General features: G+C 50.6%; 1 protein-coding gene across 4 annotated transcripts in view; it reads left to right on the top strand.

Annotated features, from left to right (window-relative positions):
• Positions 1–26,867, top strand: part of SAMD4B (sterile alpha motif domain containing 4B) — a 1,202,466-nt gene that overhangs the window by 523,153 nt on the left and 652,446 nt on the right. For all 4 annotated transcript variants that reach the window (XM_078661329.1, XM_078661328.1, XM_078661331.1 and 1 more), the window contains exon 6: positions 24,131–24,217. In XM_078661329.1, coding sequence (XP_078517455.1) covers positions 24,131–24,217 — 87 coding nt within the window. The remainder of the gene's footprint in view (positions 1–24,130; positions 24,218–26,867) is intronic.

Raw genomic sequence — 26,867 nt, 5'->3', positions numbered from 1 at the left:
TTTTAACCTTCTAATTGACGAGAAGCCCGACTCAATCTTCCTTACTGAATCCTGGCTCCATGAGAGCTCAGGTCCTGACATTGCGGTAGCTGTTCCTGACCACTATGCAATAGTAAGGATTGACCGCACAAATAAAACAGGGGGTGGTATTGCTATTATTTTCAAAAAAGAGTACAACTGTGACTTCATTCACCTACCAATCCCTAACTGTGAAGCAGCGATATTTAAGTTGTCTCTTACTCCCAATTTTGTTTTCTGGAATACTTGTTTACCGTTCCCCTGGCTCTGTTGCTTCATGGGCATCTGCTTTTCCGGAACTCATAAGTCCCTTGGTGATGAAGACAGCTAATTTTTCCCTCTTAGGGGACTTAAACATGCACTTAAACTCAGAACTTGTTTTACAAGTATGATTTTCTATCTCTGATCTGGCCGCTTTAATTATAAACTTGCTTAATTCTGGATCCACACGAAGCGGGTCATTTACTTGATCCCATTTTTTCTAATCTCAATGTAATTAGCTGTTTACCTGCGCTGCCAATGTGTTGGTCTGATCATTACTTAGTCAGATTCTCACTCCAAGTTGTAACATATAAGTCAAAACTCCTTACTGATCAAACCACGCAAATCAGAAATTGGAAAAAATTAGACATTGAAACTTTGAACAATTTTTTAAATACTCATCTTCCCTGCTCAAAGCAATCTGTACACTCACTATCTGAATCAGTGCAGAAATGGCTCTCGACTGCAATAGACACATGTTTACCACTTACTAACAAAAAGGTTAAGGGTCATCGACCCCCGGCTCCTTGGTTCACCGAACTATTGAAAAAAGAAAAATCTGAATGCAAAGCATCTGAACGTAGATGGAGAAAAAAACGACACATCTGAAGCCAAAAATGTCTCTAAAAATAAGCTAAAAAATTACCACACTCTTTTCAGAAAGGCTCGAGCCAATCATGTGTCCTTCACTATCTCAGAAGCTCTAAATTGTTCCAAAACATTATTTAACATGGTGAAGGAACTCGCTGGCTCTAAAACTTTAGCTATGCCACCAGATTTAAATGAGCAGCAATGTGAAACATTGGCTACTTTTTTTATACAAAAGTGGATAACCTCTATCAAGGAATTACATTGGCCCAAGATAAATGTCTCTCCATTCCAGTAATTCCATTGAAATCTTTCACTGCCAACAATAACTGCAATAAAGGTATTGGGCTCCTTCAGATCTCCAAGGGTATTCTGGATAGTTGGCCCAGGCTGAATTCAGAGACCTTAATAAAATTTCTTAATGCCATTAAATCTGGATCCCCGAAAGACCCTCTGCCCTGCACTATACTTAAGCAGCTTTACTCCCTGTCATTGGATGTTATTATTGATCTTCTCAATACTTCCCCACAGGAAGAAACCGTTCCAGCTGACTGGAAGTATGCAATGATACACCACTCCTGAAAAAGGCAGGGACCGATCCTAATCAACCTTCAAACTATCGGCCTATCTCCTTATTACCTGTGTTTTCAAAAATTCTTGAAAAACATGTTCACCAAAATCTAGCTGAATTTGTAACTACTCAAGATGTATTGCCTCCCTGTCAATCCAGGCTTTAGAGCCGGTTTTTCGACAGAAACCACCCTATTAGGAGTCACAGAAAACATACGCTGCCAACTAGATAGGGGAGAGACAGTGGCACTTATCCTATTGGACCTAAGTGCCGCATTTGATATGGTATCACACACTGTACTAATAAACACCCTCTGCTCCCTGGGTATCCGCGATTCAGCACTTAATTGGCTCATCTCTTTTCTGACCGAGCGCACGTTTCAAGTTTTCTCTCGAACAACCTACTTAGATACGCATGTTTTTGCTCATGGTGTACCACAGGGCTCTATACTTAGTCCTTTATTGTTTAATATTTATATGAGTCCTTTAGCTAAAGTGGTAGAAAACTCTGTGCTGTCGATGTATTCTTATACCGACGATTCCCAGCTTATTTTTTCCCTTTCTTCCGAGAATACAATTGCTTCCTCTCCACTTAAAGTGGGTCTAACTAAAATAGCATCATGGATGCGGGAACATTTTCTTAAATTAAATGGAGAAAAAACCAAAGTCATTATTCTCGGAAAAAATAAAAATCTGTTGGGCCCACAACACTGGCCTTTCGAAATGGGCGCTCTTCCCTCCCCAGTCTCTCAGGCGTGCAACTTGGGCATTATCATCGATGAATCCCTCAATATGCACCTGTAAGCAGTAAAAACCTCTGCCATGTGTTTTGCCATTCTCAAATGGCTAAAATAGATCTGCTGGATGTTGCCTGACTCCACTAAGAAAACTGTAGTCAATTCCTTAATTACCTCTAGGATTGACTATGGAAATGTGCTTTCATCTGGGTTCTAATAAAGCCACTACACATAAACTGCAGCTAGATTGTTATGTAAGAGCCCTAGGACCGCCTCCACTTCCCAACATCTCCGGGATCTTCATTGGCTCAAGGTTGAAAACCGAGTCAAGTTCAAAGCACTCTGTTTCATGCATAAAATTAAAGTTGGTAGTGCTCCGAAATATCTTCAATCTCTTTTTTGCCCTTACTTCCCCTCTCGTTTTCTCCGCTCCTCCACGCTAAAGAAGTTTGTCATTCCTAAAATCAAGCTTTCTCGGATGGGCGGAAGATCTTTTTCTTACCTAGGGCCCTCGTTGTGGAACTATTTGCCTTTTCCATTACGAAACGAGATAGATTACATCAAATTCCGTAAAGCTTTAAAAACATGGCTATTTAACACCTAGATACTCATCTTTGCTTGACTCTCTTTACACAACTCTGTAAAACTGCGCCAGGAAACCCTTTTTGGGTAGCTGCAGCGCACTATACGTGCAAATTATAATATCATATACACCCCCAAATACACAAACCCCTCCGTAATTCTCAGTGTCCCAGGCAGGTAGGACCAGTCCTCTCCCCCTGGGGGTGATAGAGGATGGATTTATGCCAGTTAATCTGATAGCCGGCATGGGCACCATAATGGCCCAGTACCGCGAACAAGGCCGGGATTGTGGTGACAGGGTGAGTAATATATAGTAGAACGTCGTCCGCGTACAATGATATTTTTTCTTTGTGGGAGTCAGACTGGTCAATCCTAAAGCCCCGGGTATCCTTGTTCAGTCTAATCTCGCATGCCACCACCTCTATGGTTAGGGCAAAGAGCAACGGGGACAGGGAGCACCCCTGTTGGGTCCCCCTTCTTATAGGGAAATCTTCAGATAGCACCCCATTGACTTTAACTCTGGCTCTTGGGTCCGTGTACAATAGCCTCACCCACTGCCTAAATTTAGGTCTGAAACCGAACCTGGACAACACTCCTTCAAGGAAGGGCCAGTGTACCGCGTCTAATGCCTTTTCAGCCTCCAGGGATAAAGACAAGTGGGGGTCCTGACGAGCATGCACTTCCATCAACCAGTTATGGGTCCCTCTAAGATTCAGTCTGGTTGCCCTATCTGGCAGAAAGCCGGTCTGATCTAAATGGACTTGGTTAGGGTTCACCCGCCGTAATCTAAGGGCTAAAATTGTTGCTAGGAGTTTAACCTCCACGTTGAGAAGCGATATGGGCGGTACGACGCGCAGTCCTCTGGGGGCTTGCCTGCCTTATATATCGGGATAATTGTGGCCATGCGCAAGTGAGGTGGCAGCATACCCTCCTGAGCCGCTCCCTAAAACAGTGCCAAAAGGTGGCGAGCAAGCAGATCTGCTGTTTTCTTGAAGAGTTCAGCAGGAAACGCGTTGGGGCCAGGGGATTTCCCCGGACGAAGCTTAGTCAAGGCCTCCTTAATTTCATCTATGGATATACCCGCCTCTAGATCCCGCTGATCTTATTTCGAAAGAGAAGGGATGTCGATTTGGGCCATGTATCTCAGCGCGTCCTCTTGTGTACCCAGGTTCCCCGCATCGTAAAAGGTCCTGTAGTAAGCGGCAAAGGTCTGAGCCACCTGTGTGTCCGTCCGCCACATCTGTCCCTGTGCATCTCTCACCTGCTCCACCCACCGGTCATCCCTCTCTTTATTGCTCAACCATGCCAGGAGTCTCCCCGACTTATCCCCAGCATCGTACAGCCTATGTAAGTTGCAAGCGCCTGCGCTTTTGCCTCACCCGTCGCCAAGTCCTTATATTGTCGCTGCGCGTCCCGAAGCCTCCCAAGAGTTCGGAAGTCTTTATGGACCACATGATCGCGCTCTAAGTCTAAGATCTGGGCATCCAGGGTCCGTACCTCTTCCTGCACTTTCCTCTTTTCGCATGCTAGTCTATTCTGAGCCCTGTCCCGCAGAACCCCCTCAAGGGCTTCCCAGAGGACCACCCCTGACGAGACAGAGCCCTCATTGTCGGCTATGTAGACCTTCACATCAGCTCTCAGGCCCTTCAGTAGATCCTTATTCTGCAAATCCCAGGCCGTTAGCCGCCAGTTCTTTGCCCCCATCTGTCCCCCCCCCCCCCCCCTCGCCAGGAGAAGCGAATGGTCCGATATACCTCTCGCTTTATACTCCGCCATATCTTCCACACATAATGCCTGCCTGGACATAAAGATGTAATCTAGTCTGGAGTATACCCCATGGCCCCCCGAGAAATACGAGTAGATTCTATCGTCTGGATGCAGCCACCGCCACATGTCCACTAGTCCCAGGGTGGAGACAATTCTAGCCAAAGGAGTCGGGGGTTGCGTCCCTAGGTCTACCTCCTGATCTGTCCTGTGCAGATGACATGACATCATTAAAGTCCCCCCTACCACCTGCAAGGTTTCCGAGGTATTCAGTAAGATGTCTGTGATACCCAACATTGCTTGGCCTGTAGTTTTGGCGGTGCACAAACGGAAACCATCGTAAGTTCCTGTCCTCCCGATGTGCCCCTCATTCCCACGTAAGTACCCAATGGGTCCGTCCAGGTCTGTGCAACCATAAAAAGACGAGTCTTCTTTTTTTTTTTTTTTTTTTTTTGTTTTTTTAAAAACCTTTATTTGAGTATGCAATAAAATACAAGGATGGGCCTACAACCACACGGGCCAGCCGCTAAAGAGGAGAAAATACACAATATACACTTCCGTAGCGGTAACGATCAATCGTCAATGCAATACTCCATATAATATACAGAACAAAAACAGATTTTGTTTTATAAAAAAGAACAGACACACAAAAAAGGCGAAAGTGTATTACTGAAGGTCAGCTCAAAGGACGGGAGGGGACAGCAACAAAAATGGAATCAAAGCTGTAAGCTCCAAAGGGGGGGCGCTAGAGGGCGCGCTTACGGAATGGCTGCCTAGACGTGCAGCTCCCGTTCCTTGGCGCATGATCCTTCTCTTATCCTGCGCCACGGGGTGATAAATCATCCCACGAAGATTAGATCCTGACTCCTGCATTGTTCCCCGCACTCGTTCCAAATCTGGCGGCTCTGAGTGCTCCGGAACCGGAGATACGGAGGTTTGAAGATTGACCGGCCCTGTCACTGGAGCTCGGGCAGGCGCCGGAACGGCTGCTGTATTAACGCGACCCTGGGGATCGCCACGAGTCTGCGGGCCGCGCCTCGCCGCCACGGCCTAAGATCCTGCTGGGAAGACATGCGGCGCTCATCGTGAGGGTAGGAGACGACTGGCTGCCCTACCCTGTGCTGCGTCCCCCCCCCCCCTTCCCACCGCTGGTGGCCCCTGGTTTAGTGGTGCCTGGGGGGGTTGATTCCCCCGTGCTGGACGGGGCTGCGGCCTGCCTGGGCTGTTTCCCGCCCCGCCACTGTACCTGGCCGGCGCGACGGATCTCGGCGGTCCTGCAGGGTCCGAGGCCTGACCCCACCGCGCTGGGACTTACCTTTGCCCCGTGCTCCCTGCTGACGGGCTCCTACGCCGGGGACGGACCTGAAGATACTGTCGGTGCGGGGGCTTGCTGTGTCTCCCTCCTGAGCGTGGGCCCTGGATTGCCCCCCTGCGTGGCGGTCCCCGGGGGGGCTCTCTCCTCTCGCTGTTGGCCGCTGCTGTCTGTCCTACTGGCCTGGATCCTCTTGAACTGGACCCGCCCCGGGCCCTGAGGCCTGGGTCCCACGCCGGGCGACGCTGGTGTCCCCTGCGTGCTCCTGCGACCACTATCGCTTCTTTGGAGCCTGAGAGGGCGCAGGCTGGTGGAGTTTGTCACCGTCTCTCCTGTACTATCTGACTGAGGTGCACTGCGGTGGGGCCGTCCTGCCCCTCTCGACTGACCACTCCTTCACCGGTCCATTGAATTGCCCTGCTACTGGCCACCCGTATCTGTGGCCTGTCGCTGGCAGCTGCCATGGGGCGCCCTGAACACCGCCAGCCCAAACTGAGTTTTGACACTGCTCGCAGGGGCGCTAAGTCGACGCCGCTGAACCCGGGGCCTAGCACGTCTTCTCCACAACCCACCCCCCCCCCACCCCCGGCCCCTGCGGCGGACCTCACGAGTCTGATCCAAGAAATGCGACAAGGCTTTGCCACTGTCGTGGAAAAAGTAGATGGAGTAACGGCTCGGCTGGATGCCCTTGTGCACAAGGTTGACCGCCATGAGGAACGCATCACAACTGCGGAGCAGCGGATTTCCGACAACTTGGACTCCACCGCAGCCCATACGTCGCAATTGGCCAGGATGGACAATTTGCTTCGTGTCATAGCGGCGAAGAACGAAGATTTGGAGGCGCGCAGTCGCCGCAACAACATCCGCATAACGAATGTTCCGGAATCCACAGCCACAGGCAGAATGGAGCTGTACGTGGAAAAGTTGCTTAAGGGTTCCATAGGAGAGGACGCTTTTTCTCCTCAGTTCATAGTGGAGAGGGCCCACCGATCATTGGCGCCGATCCCCCAGCCTGGCTTACCTCCTAGGCCTATAATTGCAAGGCTATTGAACTATCGGGATCGCGACGCGGCCCTCCGGGCGGCCCGCACTCAACAGTCGCTGCAGTATAATGGGATCACTTTTTCAATATACCCTGATTTTACACCGATGGTCCAAGACGAGAGGCGCAAGTTTCTGCCCGTAAAGAAAAAGCTGCGAGAGGCCCAAATTGACTATGCCCTCCTGTATCCGGCGAAACTGCGAGTTACCCATCAGGGTAGGCAACGCTTTTTTACTAACCCGCAGAAAGCAGAAGATTTTTTAAAATCTGTGCGTACTGCGCGCAGGGGCGGGAATGTGCCAGCCGAGGACCTGGAGAACGCTGATATACCCCCTGGACAACAGGATAACTAACTGTACTTGCAGTATGTGTTGACAACGCCAGCCACGCCTGCTGTCTTTTCAGCAGCATGTGGGACTTCGATCGCTGGAGAGGTGGGAGGAAGATGGACATGCTTGGACACTGCACCCCCAGCGGTAATGTACGCCAAGGACCACTCCCTTGGTCTTAGTCTCCACCGAGGGTAGTACAGTACTGGAGCTAGGACCAGGTGGTGGCAGTTCGCACTCTATGCCTTACCCCTACTGGGTGCTCCCCATTACATGGTTGTGTTTTTTTGTTGCTGCTGTTGCGGCTGGAGGGGAGGTTGGGGAGGGACTGAGAGGGTGGGATTCATGGCTACCGGCATGTTTGGGATGCTGGGGTGGGTGGGGGGAGGTTGGGTTTTACGAGGCTGCTATTGCTCAGACTGTATCTTTCTCTGCTGGTATGGTGTTTCCTTGGGTTTTGGGCGGGATGGCTGTGGCCATGAGGCTGTGTCCTTTTGTGTGTTTTCACATATAGTCTTGCTGCATCTATGGCAGTATCGAATACAAGTGCAAGATTGACATGCGTGTCATGGAATGTCAGGGGTCTGAATAATGCTAGGAAATGCAGAAATATACTTGCTTATCTGAACAGACATCATGTACAAGTTGCTCTGTTGCAGGAGACACATCTGCCTGCTCAGGGTGATGCCACTTTTGGGTCAAAGTGGGCTAATGCCCGTGTTTTCTCCTCGTACTCGACTTATGCAAGGGGGGTTGCGGTGCTCATCTCCCGCGGAGTGCCGTTTCATCGTCTCGGAGAGGCGATGGACAGAGAAGGGCGTTATGCTTTACTGTGGGGAAGGATTGGCCGAGATGTCTATGTATTTGTATCTATGTACGCACCAAACGTTGATACTCCTGCCTTTTTCTCTACGCTATGGGGAAAGATTGTAGCTGTTGGGGCACGACATGTTGTATGGGGTGGAGACTTCAACCTCGCACTGGTGCCCCACATGGATAGGGCAGATGGTGTTGGCTCCTACAAGCCCAGGTCTAGAACGACATTGGAGGGAATCATAGAGGAGGGTGGGCTCTTGGATGCCTGGAGGCGCCTGCATACCCAGGGACGGGAGGGGACACACTTTACCTCATACACTGGAACATGGGCACGTCTCGACTATTTTCTAGTTGACAGGGAGGTTGCTGCAGAGTTGATAGGAGTAGAACACCTGCCTAGAACCTTTTCCGATCACAGCCCTGTGTCTATGCAGTTCAGCATTCCTGGGTGGGACGATCCACGACCTCAGTGGCGACTGCGTCCTGATATACTTCTGGACGCTGTCTTCCGCACTGAGCTGGGTGAGGAAATAGCAGATTTTTTCCCACGGAATAAAGGCTCGGTTGACTCTGTCGAGACCATCTGGGAGGCTTTTAAGGTCACCGTCCGGGGTTTCTGCATCTCCAAGAGTCACGGGGTACTGCGTGATATCCTACACTCCATAGCCACACTGGAGCGCAGCCTGCGAACTCTGGAACACCGCATGACCACAGATTCTGACCCGCGCTTACACGCCACCTTTAGGGAGACACTATCGGAGTTTGAGGAGGAAGCAGCCAGGGAGGCGAAATATCGGGGCAAACACTGGGTGGCTCGTAAGTATTGTGAGGGTGATAGGCCAGGAAAAGTGCTCGCTGCAATCACACGACCATCTCGGGTGCACAACACTATACTTGAGCTCGCTGGCGACGCCGGAACTATAGTCAGGGACCCGGCGGAAATACTGTCCACCTTCACAATGCACTACTCTACACTGTATACTTCTACGGCAGTGGAACACACCCCATACACTGAATACCTTAACGAGGTGGCATTATGTTGGCTCAGTGATGGGAACAGGGAGTTTCTCGCGGCTCCTCTCGAGCTGGACGAGATCCGCGAGGCCATCATGTCCCTTCGGAATGGTAAAGCGCCGGGGCTCGATGGCTTACCGGCCGAATTTTATAAAACTTACATTGACATAATGGCACCGGTGCTCCGCGAAGTCTTCACGGAATCCCTAGCTGATGGGATACTCCCCCGCTCTATGCGCGAGGTGGTGATCACCTCCCTTCTGAAACCGGATAAAAACCCCACCACCTGTGAGTCGTACCGACCACTATCCCTCCTGAATTGCGATGTCAAGATCCTAGCTAAGGTCTTGGCCACCCGACTGTCGCTGCTCATGACCAGGTTGGTCCTGCCTGATCAATCTGGCTTTGTGGCGGGGAGATCTACGTCCCATAATCTTCGCACCCTCTTTGCCTTGCTTCGCACGGTTCACCCCGACATCCCTGTTGCAGCCGTGTTCCTGGATGCCACTAAGGCATTCGACTCGATCGAGTGGCCTTACCTCTTTTCGGTTCTAGCCAGCATGGGTTTCCCCAAATTGTTTATCTCTTGGGTTCGACTCCTGTATACCGACCCCACTGCTCGAGTGCTAATCAATGGCCGCCTGTCACTCCCTATTGCGCTTACCAGAGGCACCCGGCAGGGATGCCCGCTCTCTCCCTTACTGTTTGCCATCGCGGTTGAACCTCTAGCCTGTCGTTTACGGCAGCTACACCGAGAGGGGGCAGTGCTATGTCTGCAGCGGCAAATAGATGTGTCCCTATATGCGGATGACATCACACTATATGTTAAGCATCCTGAGACGCATCTCAATCCCCTGCTTAGAGAATTCATAATGTTCGGAGGGGTATCAGGTGTCCACATCAATTGGGCAAAGTCGCAGTTTTTTCCCCTCACTGATGCAGTACAGGTCTTCCCTCTCGATTACCCATTAGAGTGGTGTAGCGATGACCTTAAATACCTGGGGATTCGTGTCTCTCGCGATAGAGAGGAGACGTTACGTGCCAACTATGGAGTGGCCATGACCAAATTAGCTGCTTCAGTAGACAGGTGGATCACTCTGCCACTCTCCATGGCGGGTAGAGCCTCACTCATTAAAATGGTGATCTTACCTCGCTTCCTGTATCTATTCCTTAATATCCCCTATTACCCTGGCGCTTTTTTCTTTAGAACGCTTCGCACGGAACTGCGCAGGCTTTTCTGGGGTGGCAAATCCCCCCGCTTAAAATGGTCAACGCTGACCCTCCCCTACGATAGAGGTGGCTTTGACGTCCCTGATTTCGAAACTTACTACCAATGTGCACAGGCACACTTTGCCTACCATTGGATAGCTCCAACCCCTTTCATGCCGCACGTAGCGGTAGAGGACTGGATCGTACACCCTATACCGCTCAATGGCCTACTGTACTGTCCCGAGACTTCCATTACCACTGCGAACACCTCGGTTTCCTGCACGTTGGACGCATGGCGCCGCATTGCTAAACACCTGTCATGCTCACTTCCCTACTCTCCTAAATTGCCGCTTTCTTACCACCCACAACTGTCTCTCTTGTCGGAACGTGGTTTCCGTCACCTGTGTGACAAATTACTCATTGCCTGTTGGGGCGACCTGTTCCATGAGGGTAGTTTCAAGACTGAAGAAGTGTTTTTCAAGGCGCAGTCGCGCACCTGCCTTGAACTCTTTTACTACATTCGGTTGCGTGCGGGGATGCGGGACATCTTGCCTGATTATCCCAATGAACCTGATACCCTAGCGCCACTGCACTTCCTGCTGGGGTCACAAGATGGGACCCATTTGGTCTCCGGTCTTTACCGCCAAATCCGCGTAGCTGCCCCTGAGCCGGAATCTAGTGCTAGGTTGCGCTGGTCGGATGAGCTTGCCATCGACATTACTGATGAGCAGTGGAAATACTGCTGCACGCTCACCTCTCGTGTATCTGCTAGCAGCAGATTGAAAATCATTCACTACAAATTCCTTCAGAGAATATATTATACTCCGGCTCGGAAATACAGGTTTGGTTTGGCTGACAGCGACCGCTGTGACCGCTGCCGTGCTGACCACGCTGATTTCCTGCACCTGGCATGGGACTGTCCTCAGGTTGCTCATTATTGGCAGTTGATTGTGGGGGCTATTGCGGAGATGGTGGGTGAGGCGGTTCCCGCTGACCCCTTGGTTGCCATACTCGGTTATACGATGCAGATACCTAAAGGATGCCGTAAATTTGTTGACACCGCCTTGCTCTTAGCCAAGCGACGTGTTGCTTGCCGCTGGGGCAGAGGCAGAGCCCCTAAGTTTAAGGACTGGCTCACAGATTTGACATATTGCCAAGATCAGCACACCACGTTTGCCGAACTGGTGCCTCTCTCCTGCAGGCCCAGGGATATCTGGGAGCCTCTAACGCATTATCTGCTCACGCGCCCGGACGGCGATGCACGCTCAGACGACCTGCCTCCCCCCCCTCAGCGTTCTGCTGTCCCTCTTGGATCGCAGCCCCTTGCCTCCTCCTGCGACATCTGACTCTCTCCGTCCACACCCGCTCTCATGCCCCTGCAGTGTCCTGCACGAACTAGGCCGCCCAGGCGTGGCCTGACCCACACCCCCCCCCCTCCACTTTGGACATGACTATTCTCTCCTTTCTGCATCTACAGCCCGTTTCACGATCTTACTAGGTGATACCCCGTTGTCTGCTTTACGTCCGTGGGACGCACCTTTGCAAGCTTCTGCCACACTAGGATAGCATACCCAGACATCATTTCCGCCATGGGCTACGGTCTGCCTGACCCACCTTGCTGCACCACTCATTATTTGCACTTTAGTACAGTCGCAATCGGCCTCGTAGTTCTAATCTGAGTTGGGAAGTTTTGGGTTCTTGTTTTTTAACTACCAATATTAAGGTGAGGAACCTCATCTTTTTTGACCACAAAACCCTGTTCAACTGCTGCTTATCCTTTGCTTGTCCTACTCCCCGGACTGCTGAATCAGTATCATGTAAGTCTTTTTTATACGCCGCCGGGCCCCCGGGATGCCGGCTACTGGGCTGTGTACTGTTCGTAAATTTTGCTGCCGGCCTCCGGGTTGTAGGCGAACCAAGCTGTGTATCATATTCTGTATACTCCAATAAAGCAGGTTGAACTCAAAAAAAAAAAAAAAATAAAATAAAGCTGTAAGCTCCAAAGAGCCCGGATGGGGGGGGGGGACGGGGCACGAAGGAGAAAAAGAAGGGGGGGGGGGGAGCCGGAAAACCAGCACAACCCCTATATGCAAGGTTCCAAGAACGCTCGCCTAAGGAGACCGGGAAAGCTCAATGTCATCCACAAGGGGAGGAGTACAGATGGCACCACGATACTCATTCCATTGACCCCACACCCTAGTCCATGCCCTGGGCCTGCCCCTAGCCACGTAGACAGTTTTCTCACGGAACATAGACCAATCCATGTTGTCTTCCCATTTCGATAGTTCAGGGGGCTTGGAGGCCCCCCAAAGTTGAGCAATATCTCGCTTCGCAACCATATAACCCAGGGTGGCCCACCTAGTCTGGGCCACCGAGCAGTCAGTGGGCTCCCAAACATTCAAAAGACAACGACGAGGTTCCGGACACAAGGACACCCCTGTCACCACAGCCATAACCTCAAGCACAGCCGTCCAGTAAGCAACCACCATCGGGCATTCCCAAAGAATATGTAGGAAAGTCGCACTCAAACCACATCCACGCTTACACAACCCATCGGAAGAAAAACCCATCACAAGCAAACGAGGTCCCGTAACATACACCCGATGAAGGATCTTCAATTGGACTAAACGGAGACGAGCCGGGATAGCCACCTCTTTAGGAGAAGAGAGGGCCGACTGCCAATCCTCGTCATCAAGCTCCAAACCATCACGAACCCACGCCTCCCGAAGTCGGACCAACAGATCAGTCCGATTATTAATCAGTTTCTTATAAATCAGGGAGATAGTGCTGTCAGGAAGATGTCCGTCAAGGACACGGTCTTCAAGGGGGGAAGAATCAGGCGGAATCTCACCAGGAGCAAATACAGCGGTCAAGGCGTGCCTAACCTGTAGGTAACGAAAGAATTCCCGACCACTCAAGCCATATTCAGCCTGGAGGGCCTGAAATGTTTGCACTGAGCCCTTGGAATACACATCTCCCACTTTAGAAATTCCAATCATGTCCCAGCGATCGAAACCCTTGGTAGACCAAAGACCGCCCAGACGTTCGGAAGCATAAAGCGGCGTGGCTAACGTCAAGCGATCCTCCCAGCCCAGGCTCCGAGTCGCGGCCCGCCACACCGCCAAAGCAATCGACGTAGGACCCACAAGATGGCGCCCAGCAGGGCGAGAGTAAAGCACTCTGTTAAAGTCACCTCCCGGAAGCTGAAGTCTATCCATCTCAAACGCCGGATTACTACCCGGCGAGAACATGATGTGGTTGATAGCGGACAAGTGTGAGGCCCAATAATACCTCTTAATATCGGGGAGTGCAATGCCACCGTCACACCAAGGAATGGAAAGCTTAGCAAGAGCAATACGCGGGCGTCCATCCCAGACAAGTTGTCTCTGAAGGGCCTCAATCTCCCGAAAATAGGACTGAGGGACAGGATCATAATAATTCTGGAGAGCGTAAAGAAACCGCGGTAACGACATCATCTTAAACAGGGCTGCCCGACCAAGGGGAGACAAGGGAAGCCTGCGCCAACGAGCAACGTCCAAACGCAGTCGAAGCAACGGAGGAAGGAGATTACGATCAAAGCGAAGAGACGAGTCCAGAGTAACGAAAACTCCCAAGTATTTGAAACCATCCCGGGCTACCTGAAGAGGGAGCCTGCTCGGTAATGGAGGCAAGACACCAGACAAAACATACACACAGGACTTGGTCCAATTGATTACGAGGCCCGAGTTAGCACCAAAGGACACAAGAACGTCAAATAAAACAGATAAAGACTTACGAGGGGAGGTAAGATACAAGAGGATATCGTCCGCATAGAGCGAGACTCGGTCCTCGAAGTCCGGGGCCCAGCGGATCCCTTTAAGGGACGGTTCCCAGCGGAGCCAGGCCGCCAACGGCTCAAGGGCGAGCGCAAACAGTAGCGGGGACAAGGGGCAACCCTGGCGGGTGCCCCTGCCCAGGGGGAAGGGAGCAGACACCCTACCATTCACAACAACCTGCGCCAAAGGTTCCGCATACAATAACTTAATCCAGCTAATAAACTCGCACCCGAAACCGAATTTCTCAAGAGTCGCCCATAAATAAGGCCACTCCACAGTATCAAAGGCCATGGAGGCATCCAAGGACGCCAAAATGGCCGGTTCAGTCAGTAGCCCCGCCCTCGCTATCACGCCGTGAAGACGACGTAGATTCAAAGCAGTGTTGCGATGCGGGATAAAACCAGATTGATCCGGATGAACTAAGTCCCCAAGAACCGATAGGAGTCGGGTCGCCAAAAGTTTCGCCAGAACCTTGGGTTCAACATTTAACAGGGAGATGGGTCTATATGAGGAACAAAGGTCGCGAGGTTTACCGTCTTTAGGGATGACGACTATCGTCGCCAAACGCTGATCATAGGGAAGGAGGTTACGCTCACGTGATTCCAAAAACATATCGCGGAGATATGGCGCCATTTTATCGGGTCGCAACTTGTACAACTCAATAGGCAAACCATTTGGACCCAACGCCTTGCCCGAACGGAGCGAACGAATGGCAGTAGCTATTTCATCAACCGTAAAGGGGGAGTCCAAAGCGATACGGTCCAAATCAGAGACACAGGGCAATGCAATATCACGCAAAAGGAGGCGAGAGTCAGCCACATCCCTCACAGACACAGGAGCATACACAACACGGAAATGTTCCGCAAAACGATCCACAATGGCGATCGGATCAATCACATTCTCACCACTCGCAGACTGAATCACAGGCACCACACGATTAGCTCTTTCTTTCTTGTCCAACCACGCCAGGAGTTTACCCGCCTTATCACCAACATCATACAATCTGCCCTGTTGCTCACGAAACATCACTTTTGCAGCGTCAGTAACTAGGGATTTGTATGCAAACTGTTTTAGACCCAGGGCATGAAGTTTCTCAGGCGTGACACCAGATCCCAACTCGTCCTCCAAGGCAGAAATTTCCACCTCGAGGTCCACCACCTCCCTCTTCCCGGCTTTCTTAGCTTCAACAATCAAAGAAAGGGCCTGTCCACGAATCACAGTTTTGAAGGCTTCCCACAGGGACACCGCCGAAGGGACCGACCCCTCGTTTTCCAGGAAATAAGCATCTATGGACTTGAGCAAGAGGGCACGAGTTTCAGGGGAGGAGAGATACCATGGGTTAATGGGAGCCACTCGGCCCACTGCCTCTATCCCAACCTCAAAACGAAGCCAGAGCGGCGAGTGGTCAGAGATGCCCCTTGGCAAATGTATAATCTCACGGACCGCCGACGACTGGGCAGCGGGCATCAGGAAATAATCTAGCCGAGATAGGCTACCATGGGCACCAGAGTGAAAAGTGTATTGAAGCTGAGTAGGATGTAACAATCGCCAGCAGTCCACAAGGCCAAAAGTATCCAAAAACCCACCCAACCAACGCTGGGCATGCGGGGTATCCCTGGGGGGATGGCGATCGTGAAGGCCAGAAAGCACTGAATTAAAGTCACCGGCAAGAAAGAGTACACTATCAGGAAGGTCCAACAAGACACGGCCTAAATCAGTGAAAGTAGCAGTTTGCAAGCCTGGGGGGACATAAACATTAAAGAGGGACAGGGTGCGGCCCTCATATCTACCCACCAGAACAATATATCTCCCACGATCATCCCGAATCACCTCATCTATCGCCAGAGGGACGGAGTTACGAACAAGGATACCCACACCCCTGGATCCTGAAGTAAACCCCGAGTGTGCCACAAGGCTGTAGCCCCATCTATTCATTGCATTACATACATTCCCAATCAAATGGGTCTCTTGCAGGAAAACAATGTCTGGTGACAGACGTCTTATATATTTCAACACCACACTGCGCTTGATGCGATCTCCCAGGCCATTAACGTTCCAGGAAACAAACTTCAACCCCCTACCCCCCATCCCACCCACCCGAGCCAGGACCCCCCATCCAAGAGCTAGACATCAGAAACAACAGTAAAGACAGAAGCAATTCGCCTTGAAAACAACACACAAAAAAATAAGAACTTCCCAACCCCCCTCCCCCAAGCTGAAAGGAAACACCCCCCACCCTGCACCCCTGCAAAAAGCTAAAGAGCCACCCCAACCTGCAGTGTGCCTGTCGCCCCATAACCCCTAGTCTACACAAAGACCCCGGAGGAGGAAAGGTCTCCGTTCCACCCGCCCCCAGACTACAGTAAGAGCAAGAATCAACACACAAAAAATAAATAATCACATTGCAGAGGTACGCCGGCCACCACTCCTGGGAACGTATTCAAAACGAGACATCAGAGTCAAACAATCAGATCTCCACACCACCTTCGGCACCACCAGGGTGAGCGGCAGACTCAGTCTCAGGAGGACGGTCAGGCAAGGAGTCCAGCCAGTCATTAACAGCATCCGGTCTATCAAAAAACAGAGTACGCTCATTATACTCGACACGAAGTCTGGTGGGGAAAAGCATAGCATAGCGTAGACCCCGATCTCGAAGACGTTTCTTAGCACCACGAAACTCCATCCGTTGTCTTTGAACCTGTTGGGAGAAGTCCGGGTAGAAGTTCACTGTGGCATTCTCGAAGGCCACCGGGCCCTTCACCCGTGAGGCCTGCAGGATAGCGTCCCGATCCCTATAATGAAACAGTTTAGCCACAATAGGCCTTGGCGGAGCACCCGGCTTAACTTTCCCCCCCGGGACACGATGTGCGCGTTCAACCGTGAAAAATTTGGTAAGCCCGGAGGGGGCAAGATGGTTTAAAATCAGACCCTCAACCAGGAGATCAACAGAGTGGGGTTCAGGGTTTTCCGGTACACCAACCAGGCGAACATTGCAGCGACGTGCCCTGTTTTCAAAATCCTCCAGGCGTCGGGTCATGAAGTCGTTCACCCGACGAAGATTCCCAACCTCTGTCTGGAGCTCCGAGACGTCTTTCGTGAGGCTAGATGATTTAATATCCAATGACTGCACCCTCTCATTCGTCTTGCCGAGATCAGCACGAATCAGATTCACCTCAATGGCCACGGTGTCAAGTTTGTGGGCCAAGGCCTCGTACTGAAGGCCGGTGGATTCCCTCACTCCCGAGATGGCGCCCATGATATCCTGTAGGGAAGGCTCCGCCGACTCTTCCAAAATTCGTTCAGAGGCCGTACTGTGGCCAGGTAGGGCAGCTCCGGGGGACCCCTTAGGTTGAGTATAACGGTCCATGACGTTCGTCTGAACCGGCGCTCCGCGCAGAGGTGTTTTCGTCTTGCGCGTTTCTCTGTCCCCTCTGCCCGCCATTTTGGAGATGCGGCACAGGACAAGCCACCAGGGTCGACGGGCCAAACACCCAAAACTCAGGATCAAAAGTACACCAAAAAGAAGGGCTCAACTCGGGAGGAGGCCACCAAACCAGCAAATAGACAAGAGGAAAGCCCCGTGTCCGAACTGTCCAAGTCTCAGCCAAGCGCGATACGCACACTCGTGGCACAGGTCGAGACAGAATCGAAACCGAAACTCAGGAAGGGGGTCTCACAAGGCCAGATCTCCTGCCGTTGTTGTTCAATTCCAGGACGGCCACAGATCTGCACCCCGTCCCGGGCGCACCTCAAGGGCGGAGCCCAAAAGTTCAGACCACCGTAGCTCAGGAGTACGAGATCCAAAGCAAATTCCGAAAAGTGCCAGGGTAATCAGCCAAACGTCCTCTACTTGAATTCTTACAAGAAATCAGGATCTAGTCAGGATAAATCGCCGGGAGCGGCGAGGGTCCGGAGAGCGCTGTGCTCAAGCGGCCATCACGGGTGCCCGCCAAGCTCCTCCCTAGACGAGTCTTCTTAATCAGGATAGCAACCCCTCTAGAGCCCATTGTATACCCTGCATGTGCCAGCACCCTGTAGCGACCCCTCGCCAGGAAGCCACACTTGGGACCTCGAAGGTGCGTCTACTGCATCAGAACAATATCAGGCCCCACTTGTTTCACATAGGCTTGTACCAAACCCCTTTTAACTTTGCTACCCAGGCCATTCACGTTCCAAGTGAGGACTGTAATCCCCCCCTCCCGTCTGGACCTCCGTCCCGTGACTATCTAGCAATGGACAAGGCATCGTATCACAAAACTCACAATTGCAGAGGGAGTTAGGCTCCTGGATCCCAGGTGTGAATGACGGTCCCAGTTATGACATGCTGAAACAACCCCCCCCCCCCAACAAACAACTCCAACTTTAGTGCAGATTCATCTAGATCCGCCCTCCCCCCCAACTCCAAGAAAAGAGTAACTTTCCCCCCACCCCACCCCACCTCCCTCTCCCCTCCAGTCCCATTGCCATCTTAAGACAGAGATTAGGCCTTCCAGGTGTAGGTCTGTCGCACTCCCAGTCTGACCCCCCAGAAATCCGCTCTGAAGGGCGTTAACCAAGAAACCTACACAGATAGACGTGCAAGCAAATGTAAACAATAAAGAATATTAGACCAAGAAACAAAGCAAATTATAAGGGGTTGTCCAACTTGCGTGCTCCCCGACCACTTAGTCCATACTCTGTCAGCTCATCGTGTCCTATTTTCATGAATTAGTCCGGGTGATCCCCCTGCGACATCCCCGCCTCCCGCACCGGGTCCTGTTCCAATTCGTTGATCGCCACTACTAGGGGATGCATAGATTGCTCTTCCGTGACCTCACCGTCCGAAGAAGTACCACCAGGCTCTTCCTCCTCCTCCGACCGTGCATTCCCAGCAAGGCAGTGGAACCTGGAGCCCATTAACCGACCGGGGTCGAGGGAGGCTGAGCTCCGCCTCAGTCGCTGTACTGATCTTTTTACAGGGTAAGGGATTGGCATCACCGTCTTACTGCCACGTGTTTGCCTCAGTCTCTGTGGCCTTGGTGACCCCCTCAAGGGCTCCATGGGTTTCCCAGCATCCGATGCCCCCCCGTACCCCTACCGCAGATCGTGCCAGGGGGGGGGGGACTGTCTTTCTTGCCCATGTTGCGCTGTCTGCGCTACGGCTGGGTCTGTGCTGTCCGCTGACTCCTCCTGTTCTTGCCGCCCCTTGCCCCCGTCACTGCCTCACTTCAGTGCAACTCTCAAATGCAGCTCTTCACCAGGCGACCCCCGACCCCTGTCCAGCTCAGAAAGCCCTGCGGTGGTCCGTCACCTGGCTCTCGGGAGAGGAGGAGGGAAGAACGGGGGGAGGGGAGAGGAGAGGGCGCAACAAGCGGAGCCAGGCACCAGGGGCAGAATGGGTATCTCACCCGCTCAGCCGATATTCAACATAGAGGTCCCCGGGGTTTCCCCCCTGTTGTAGCTAGATGTGTCGACCAGACAGACCCTGCGCCCAGCCTCCTCTCCTTGCTCCTGTGGTCCGGTCAACGTCCTCTAGCTGTTGCCCCTCTGCTTTGGCCAGCCACTGTCCCTTGTCCAGGCATCCGTATCTCCGCGGAGAGAGGCGGCTGTTAAGTCCCTCAAGCCTGCCCAGACTCTTCTCCTGCCCCTCAGGCCAGCCAGAAGGCCTCCTCTCAGCCCAGTCCTGCGCTCCCCAGGCAGTGTGTGGCGGGGTGGGGCGACGCCGAGGAGGATCACTGTCTCCCCCTCCGCAGGACCTCTTCGGTGTGGGGCTGCGCTCCTCAGTCAGCCGGATCACAGCGGCGCCATCTTAGGTCAAAATGCCGGTGCTCCGCACCAGTCTCCACTCCCGCACTTATCTGGTTCCCTCAGCGTCTGAACCAGTCACCGAGGCCACCGGAGAAGACAGGGACTGCTGCCGATGCAGAATCCTCGGTTTTTAGGACTGTGGGCTGCCGTATAATTAGACGGATCAATGATTCGAGCCGGAGCTCCATAGGCACATGTCCTACTCTGCCATGTTGTTGTCCACGCCCCCAAGACAACACACTTTAATTCTGCACAATATGAATAGGCATAGTGGTGTCGGGTCCTGAACCGGTATTGAGAGTCCTGTGCTTGTGGCACTGTGCTCCTCAAATGGGGCATCTTCCCAGTGGCAGCCTGTCTTCTGGGCCGACTAAATGTGAGGTAATTTATACCATCTTGCCTCTAGCTCAAGGACTCAGAGGGGGAGGCCTACCCAAAGGGGCGGGGAAGTTATCTTCTGTAGTAGGGGATCTCTGTGTATAGTCATAATCTAGTGAATAGTCCCGCCCATGTGCGTGGACCCCGGAGCAATCAAAAATAATCTCTGAAGGTGTCGAAAAATGCAGAACTGCACAGACACTTAAGAGAGAATTCAAGACAGATAATGCAGCCTATATCCACAGGCTACACTGTCCAGTACTTCAACTAGAAATTCCACCAAAAATCCAGACAGCAAAGCCTATCTGTCGCGACTTCCTTGGCTTCGGTCGCCCTGCCGGTTCCACCGGGACGGGAGACTTTGGCTTGGATGGAACCCTCGGCCGAGGGGTCCCCGTAGGAGGAGTAGGAAATTGTGGCAACAAACCGTTCCTCGGCGGGACCGGAGGAGGCTTGTCAGCCGGCAACTGGGGTTGCGGTTGAGGCTGCGGAGGAGGCGGGAGTGGAGGCAGGGTGGGAGACCGAGGGGGAAGTCCTCTCGGCGGAGGAGGAGGAGTAGTAACTGTCTTCGGCCTAGCAGGAGTATACACAACAGAGTACACCGAGCCCGGTGAACCGCCCTCCTTACTAGGCTGGTACTGACTCCTGGCGCCAGAACTCCTTCTGCGCCTTTCCTGCGTCGAAGAACAGCGACCAGACGGCGAGCGTCGGCCCCTCCACGGCGAGCTTCGCCTCCTCGACGGCGAGCTACGATCCCTTGACGTCGAATGCCTTCGCCTCGACGGCGACCTTCTTCGCCTCGACGTCGACCTTCTACGCCTCGACGTCGACCTTCTACGCCTCGACGGCGACCTTCTACGCCTCGACGGCGACCTTCTACGCCTCGACGCCAAGGGTCCCCTCGACGACGACCTTCTCCTCTTCGCCGACGGCGAATGGCAGTGTTGCCTCGACGGCGAGCGCCGTGCCGGGGCTCTCGACGTCGAATAGACGCCGACGACGAAGACGACGACGAAATCGTCACTGGAGACTTAGACGGCGGCCTGTTCAGGTCCCTCGACGTCGAAGTCACCTCGACCCAGAGCCCTGGGGAGACGGGGAACAGACTGCAGTCATCCCTCTCGACGTCGTGGTCGGTGCAATCGACGCCGACGGAAAATGGGGACGTTTGCTGGTCTTCCTGCCCCTGGGGAGCCCCCCAGAGGCAGCATGGGCAGATGAAGCCCCTCCAGACCCACCTTGTGCCTTCCGTCTCTGTCATCAAGGCCCCCTGAAGCCTGATCTTCATCCTATCCCTCAGGGTCCTGCTAGAGAAACCCTGGCAGATGTCACACTCCTCTGGGACATGGGATGAAGGAAAGCAGATGAAACACACCTCATGTGGGTCAGACTTGGCCTTCTTCCTGGAACATTCCGGGCATTTGTCGAATAATGCAGGCATATTCGACAATTAAGAGTGCACCTAAAGACAAACAGGAAGAAACAGCAAAGTATTTTAAGAAAAGCACTCAAATAACTTGAAAAAGTGAAGAATATCACCAATAAACCCTTGAAAAGGGAGAGCTCAATGCTCCAGGGTCCTGCTTGCAGGAGCCGGAAAAAAGAACTGTAAGTAAAAGGGACCTGCAGTGCATTCTGGGATACTGTAAAGTTCTGGAAAGTTCTCTTAAAGGCACAGTATCCTGTTCTGAGCCACATAATGGCAGCCTATGGGGCTTGTCTGTCCATGTCTTCCTCTCTATCATTCCAGAGGGATTTTGCTGTCTGGACAGGCTTTGCTGTTTGCGGATTTTTGGTGGAATTTCTAGTTGAAGTACTGGACAGTGTAGCCTGTGGATGTAGGCTGCATTATCTGTCTTTAATTCTCTCTTAAGTGTCTGTGCAGTTCTGCATTTTTCGACACCTTAAGAGATTATTTTTGATTGCTCCGGGGTCCACGCACATGGGCGGGACTATTCACTAGATTATGACTATAACAGAGACACCCCTACTACAGAACTGGAGTTAAAGGACAGAAACTACTCCTTCTCCAGAGTGGGATGTTCAAATGGCTATCTGTTTGCCACCGCTCAGAATAGGAAGTGTCTTCTGTGGCTTTGACACAAACCATAACTCCATCTCTTTGGATTCCTTTAGAATTGACGAGCTGCAGGGTCTGCCTTTAATTATTCCCACTAATTGACTTTTCCTCCTCCAATGGAAATTGCGCTGGGCTGAAATCCGGGCAGAAATCATGACTTGGTTTTATTTTTTATTTTTTGTACTCTCCATGCTTCCTAAGACCAGAACCAGACTTATGCAAATCAGCCATGGTCCTGCTCCAATAAGAAAAGCCATGCCTGAACTGCCATTCCTGGCTCCCTTTGAACAGGAATACATGCATTCTCAGACTAGTTTTGGCCTATTTGGGCCTCATCAGAAGAGTGCAACTTGGATTCTATGGCACAGTGAACACAGTACCCATTTCTTGGCAGATTAATCTGTTTTGCCACTGCTTCTGCTGGTACTTTGATATAGAGGGAATATGCTTTCACAACCAAACTGTCTGCTTCTGAACACCAGTTGTCTTACAGTTTATTGTTCCACAGTGGGATTTGAATTTCTTGTTACCCCTTAGTCATGGCTTCACCTTTCAAACGTCTGCACAGTTATCCTGTACTGTTACTGAAATCGAAGAGTTTCTTACCAGTAGAGAAAACATTGGCCTATAGAATTTGCAAGCTTAAGGGTCTTTCAAACTAACCACATTTCACTTTGTTCTACTGTGCCAAATGGTTCTTTTTGTTTGTCTTCCTCATGGGCCAAGTTATTACTTTTGCATAATTTTTTCTGCTCCTCATCCCACCAAGAAGGAGAGACTACATAGGCTGGAACCAGGCATGTGGTGCCATACTACATCGCCTCTAAAAGGCAAGAGAGCAGATTATCAGCTTATGGTAGTCCTTGCTGGAGCCAAGAAGGCTGAAGCACACAGTATTGTGTTAGGTTACTCTTACACAAAGATCTGTTCTACTTTGGCCAAGCAAGGCTTTCCGGTTGAAATTGTGCCCACTGTAAGAAATCTATGGCAGTCTCTGCTGCTCTTACTAGTAATGTCTCAGCGGCTGTGCTGTGTAGCCACTTTGGTCGTATTTGCATACCTTTACAAATTGTGTCACTGCTCAGGCTTGCAGTAACCAAAACTTTCCCCTGGATCTTGATAAATTATCGGCATTATCTCTCAGAAAGTGGGTTTTTCTTTGGGATTCATTCATGATAATCTGTGGGAAGAAGCATCAATCAGAAGTAAAGTTAATTAACGTCTAATGATGTTGCTGGTGGATACTATATCTTCCTGCAGTTTACTCACCACCTGCACTCCTCCCATATTAAACAAGCCAATAGCTAGCTCAATAAAATGCCAAAGTATGCGAAGATGCTAAGATTATTGCTGTTAATAAAGCCATCTTGGTTTCCCACTGTACACCTCATTGGAATGCTGAAAAACTTCTAGGAACTTAATCCAGCACAACAGATCACTATATATTCACTATAATGCAATAATGTTTGGGGCTTAAGCTACAGATAAACCGGCATGGTGCCACCTGTCGCTGCTCCTGAGGTATTGCTATGTGAAAATTGTTTTAATTGTAGCCTAATAGCCGAGTAATATTCAGAAGGTACATCATAGGAGGGATGGTATAGTATTCTCTAGAAGTATTGTTATCCTCTTCAAAGGATTCTCCTTTACTGTTGGCGATTCAATTTCTACAGCCTTCTTGAAGAAACGTTTACAGTGATTCATTGTGTTTATGCCAGATAGTTGCTCAGCTTAGATGGTTCCTCAGTCTGTCAGGCTCACTGTCTATATCCTGCCTGTTGTCATGGCCGGGATCGTTGACACTGAATCTGATGCTTTTATTTTACAGAATGTGACCAAGGGAGCCCGACATAAAATTGCTTTAAGCATTCAGAAGCTGCGTGAAAGGCAGAGTGTGCTGAAGTCCCTGGAGAAGGTAAGGAGATTTGTCTACCAATGTTGAGAAGCTCAATGCTTTGTGAGTCAATTGCAGAGTATGAGTAATAGCGTTGTCATCTTTCATTCTTTTACTTGCTGCCTGACGTGGGGAATTTTGTAAAATATCTACTGGTGCAAGGAATGGGATGCTTCAGAAATGTAGTTGTCCTGAAAACTGAAAGAAAAAATCCACCTGTCTTTGTTGGTGCCACACAGCATGGTAACAATTTATGGAAGATGTGACCTTATTATCAGGTCTCTGATCAGCGCCTCTGATTAGGTCAGTGGTTATATTAAGGCATGGTTTGGAATCTAGCAAGGTTCTGATATTGGCACCTTTCAGCAAATCTACATACAGTGGCTGGAATTTGGTTAGAAGCGATAGTTCCTGGATCAAAATCCTATGCGAGTTTGTGCACACCTACAAACCTGCATTGTTCAGGGTTTTTACCAACTCCTCTAAGCAGAATTTCACATGAGCAAATAACGTGGAGATTTCCTTATTTGAAAATGGAATTTACAAAAGTGCTAGGAATAATGTTTCCAGATCTGGTTCTATAATCCCTTATGATTTTCTTAGTTAGAAATCAGCACAAATGCAAGGACATACTGTAAGAGCACTTTGAAGAATTTTAGGGCCCTAATTCATTTTCCTGTGCCCATAATATGTTCACACTGATTCTCCATTCTTTTTTAAAAATATTTGCATGCATCTAATATGTTTACTAAATGTTTAGTCTCTCGTGCGCACCGCCTCTCGCGCGCACCGCCTCTTGCGCGCACACACTCTTTCTCACACACTCTCTCTCTTCCTCCCTTCCTCTCTCTCTTCCTCTCTCTTCCTCTCTCTTCCTCTCTCTTCCTCTCTCTTCCTCTCTCTTCCTCTCTTCCTCTCTCTTCCTCCCTCTTCCTCTCTTCCTCCCTCTTCCTCTTTTCCTCTCTTCCTCTCTCTTCCTCTCCCTTCTTCTCTCTCTCTTCCTCTCTTCCTCTCTCTCTCTCTCTCTCTCTCTCTCTCTCTCTCTCTCTTTCTCTCTCTCTTCCTCTCTCTCTTCCTCTCTCTCTTTCTCTTTCCCTCTCTTTCTCTCTCTCACAACTTACACATATGAACACAAATCATGATTTAATTGCAGAAAGCCCTTCATACTGTAAGGTATTGTAACCTGGGATAAAAAGAGTTAATGCTGCTGAATGCTGGGCCTTCGTGTCCAGCAGATTTAAACATAACCTTTTGTCCTTGACCTCAAAAAATATGTCCTGAGTATCTGGTGATAGTAATTCTACATCCCTGGCTCAGTTACAACACCATCTGTGCATTTTTTATGGGGGGAGGTCCTGACCTTGTGTCAGTGAACACGATTTAACAAAAGACTATAGTTAAGTTGAAGTACACAGTATTCACATAGAATATTGTAAATAAGCTCTGGTTTGAAAAGTTTTGATTTTACTATATGGAAAAAAGAATGGTTTCTCCCATTTAGTGTCAAAAGAATTAAGAAATTGTACAATTATGTCAAGGCATTGAATTCTGCACATAATGAATATTCTGCTTGAAGAGAAACTTCCTATATGGTTGATGTTTGGTAGGCAGCCACTCTTCCGTGGAGAATAGTTAGGACTCAAAGAATGATTACATGGTCTTATGAAACCTTTTGGTTGAGGTATCCTGTAAGATGTTTAACTTGGGGACCCTCCTTTTGGGACTGGAGCGTCCACTGCATAGTGTACAGTTCTGTTTTCCTGTCGTCCAGAGAGTATCTGGTATCATGGGTTTTCATGGTGGCCCTAGCCTAACATTAGTCTAGTGTGTCTAGAGGCCTTGGCCTTTCCCTTGACATGAGTGTGATCCTGGACTTGTCCGTGATGTAGAGGGGCACACTAAGAATGTCCTCATTTTATGGATGATGTTGTGGGTTTAACATAAAGAGTGGGAGTGGCAGCGAGTATTGTTGCGTGAATCCATAGTTGTGGCCAGACCTTTTTACCTGTCAATGAAGTTGAGGGTTACCGTCCTTATCCCAGAACCTATGGCTAACATCCCAAATATATATTGTGCATCCTTGTGTATGTGGCATGCGTGGTACATATGTGTACGAGTGAGCTAGAGTAATGGGGGCCTATGGGTTCTATTTTGGAAGACCATGGCATGTTCCTGTGCGCAACATGGAGGTGAGATCGGGAAGTCAGTAGGAAGTGTATTGCAGACATTCCTTTGAGGTGGAGGGAGGATACCTAGACAAGGAGTTGGGCACAGAGGAGACAAGGCTCCTTTGGAAATTCCCGATTTTGCCTTTTGCTTAAAGGAGCTACTGATTAACCTTCCTATGACACTCCTATTTGGTAGATGGTGTGCGTGGCGATGGGACTGCAGTGTCTATTGTTCAAAGTGAAAGTCGACCCTTTAAGTGAAGCCAGTCTTTTGTTTTTACTCTGAGTGCGCCTGTCAAGTGACATGCAGAAAGTGCACATATTTGTGCCTCTGCTGTGAGTACTCTAGACTACCCTGCTGTGAGGAAGTTCACTCTGCAAAAAGTCTGTCTGGAGAGCCGCCTGGTAAGGACACTTGAAAGGAGAACCAACCCCAACCAGTTCTGAAGGTGCAGAGGTGGATCCACTTCTGCATTACTTTGACTGCATAAAAGTGTCAGCCA

This window comes from Lissotriton helveticus, chromosome 9 (assembly GCF_964261635.1).
Source record: "Lissotriton helveticus chromosome 9, aLisHel1.1, whole genome shotgun sequence".
NCBI lineage: Eukaryota > Metazoa > Chordata > Amphibia > Caudata > Salamandridae > Lissotriton > Lissotriton helveticus.
Note: the sequence above shows the minus strand (reverse complement) of the source record. Positions and strands in the feature narration are given on the sequence as shown.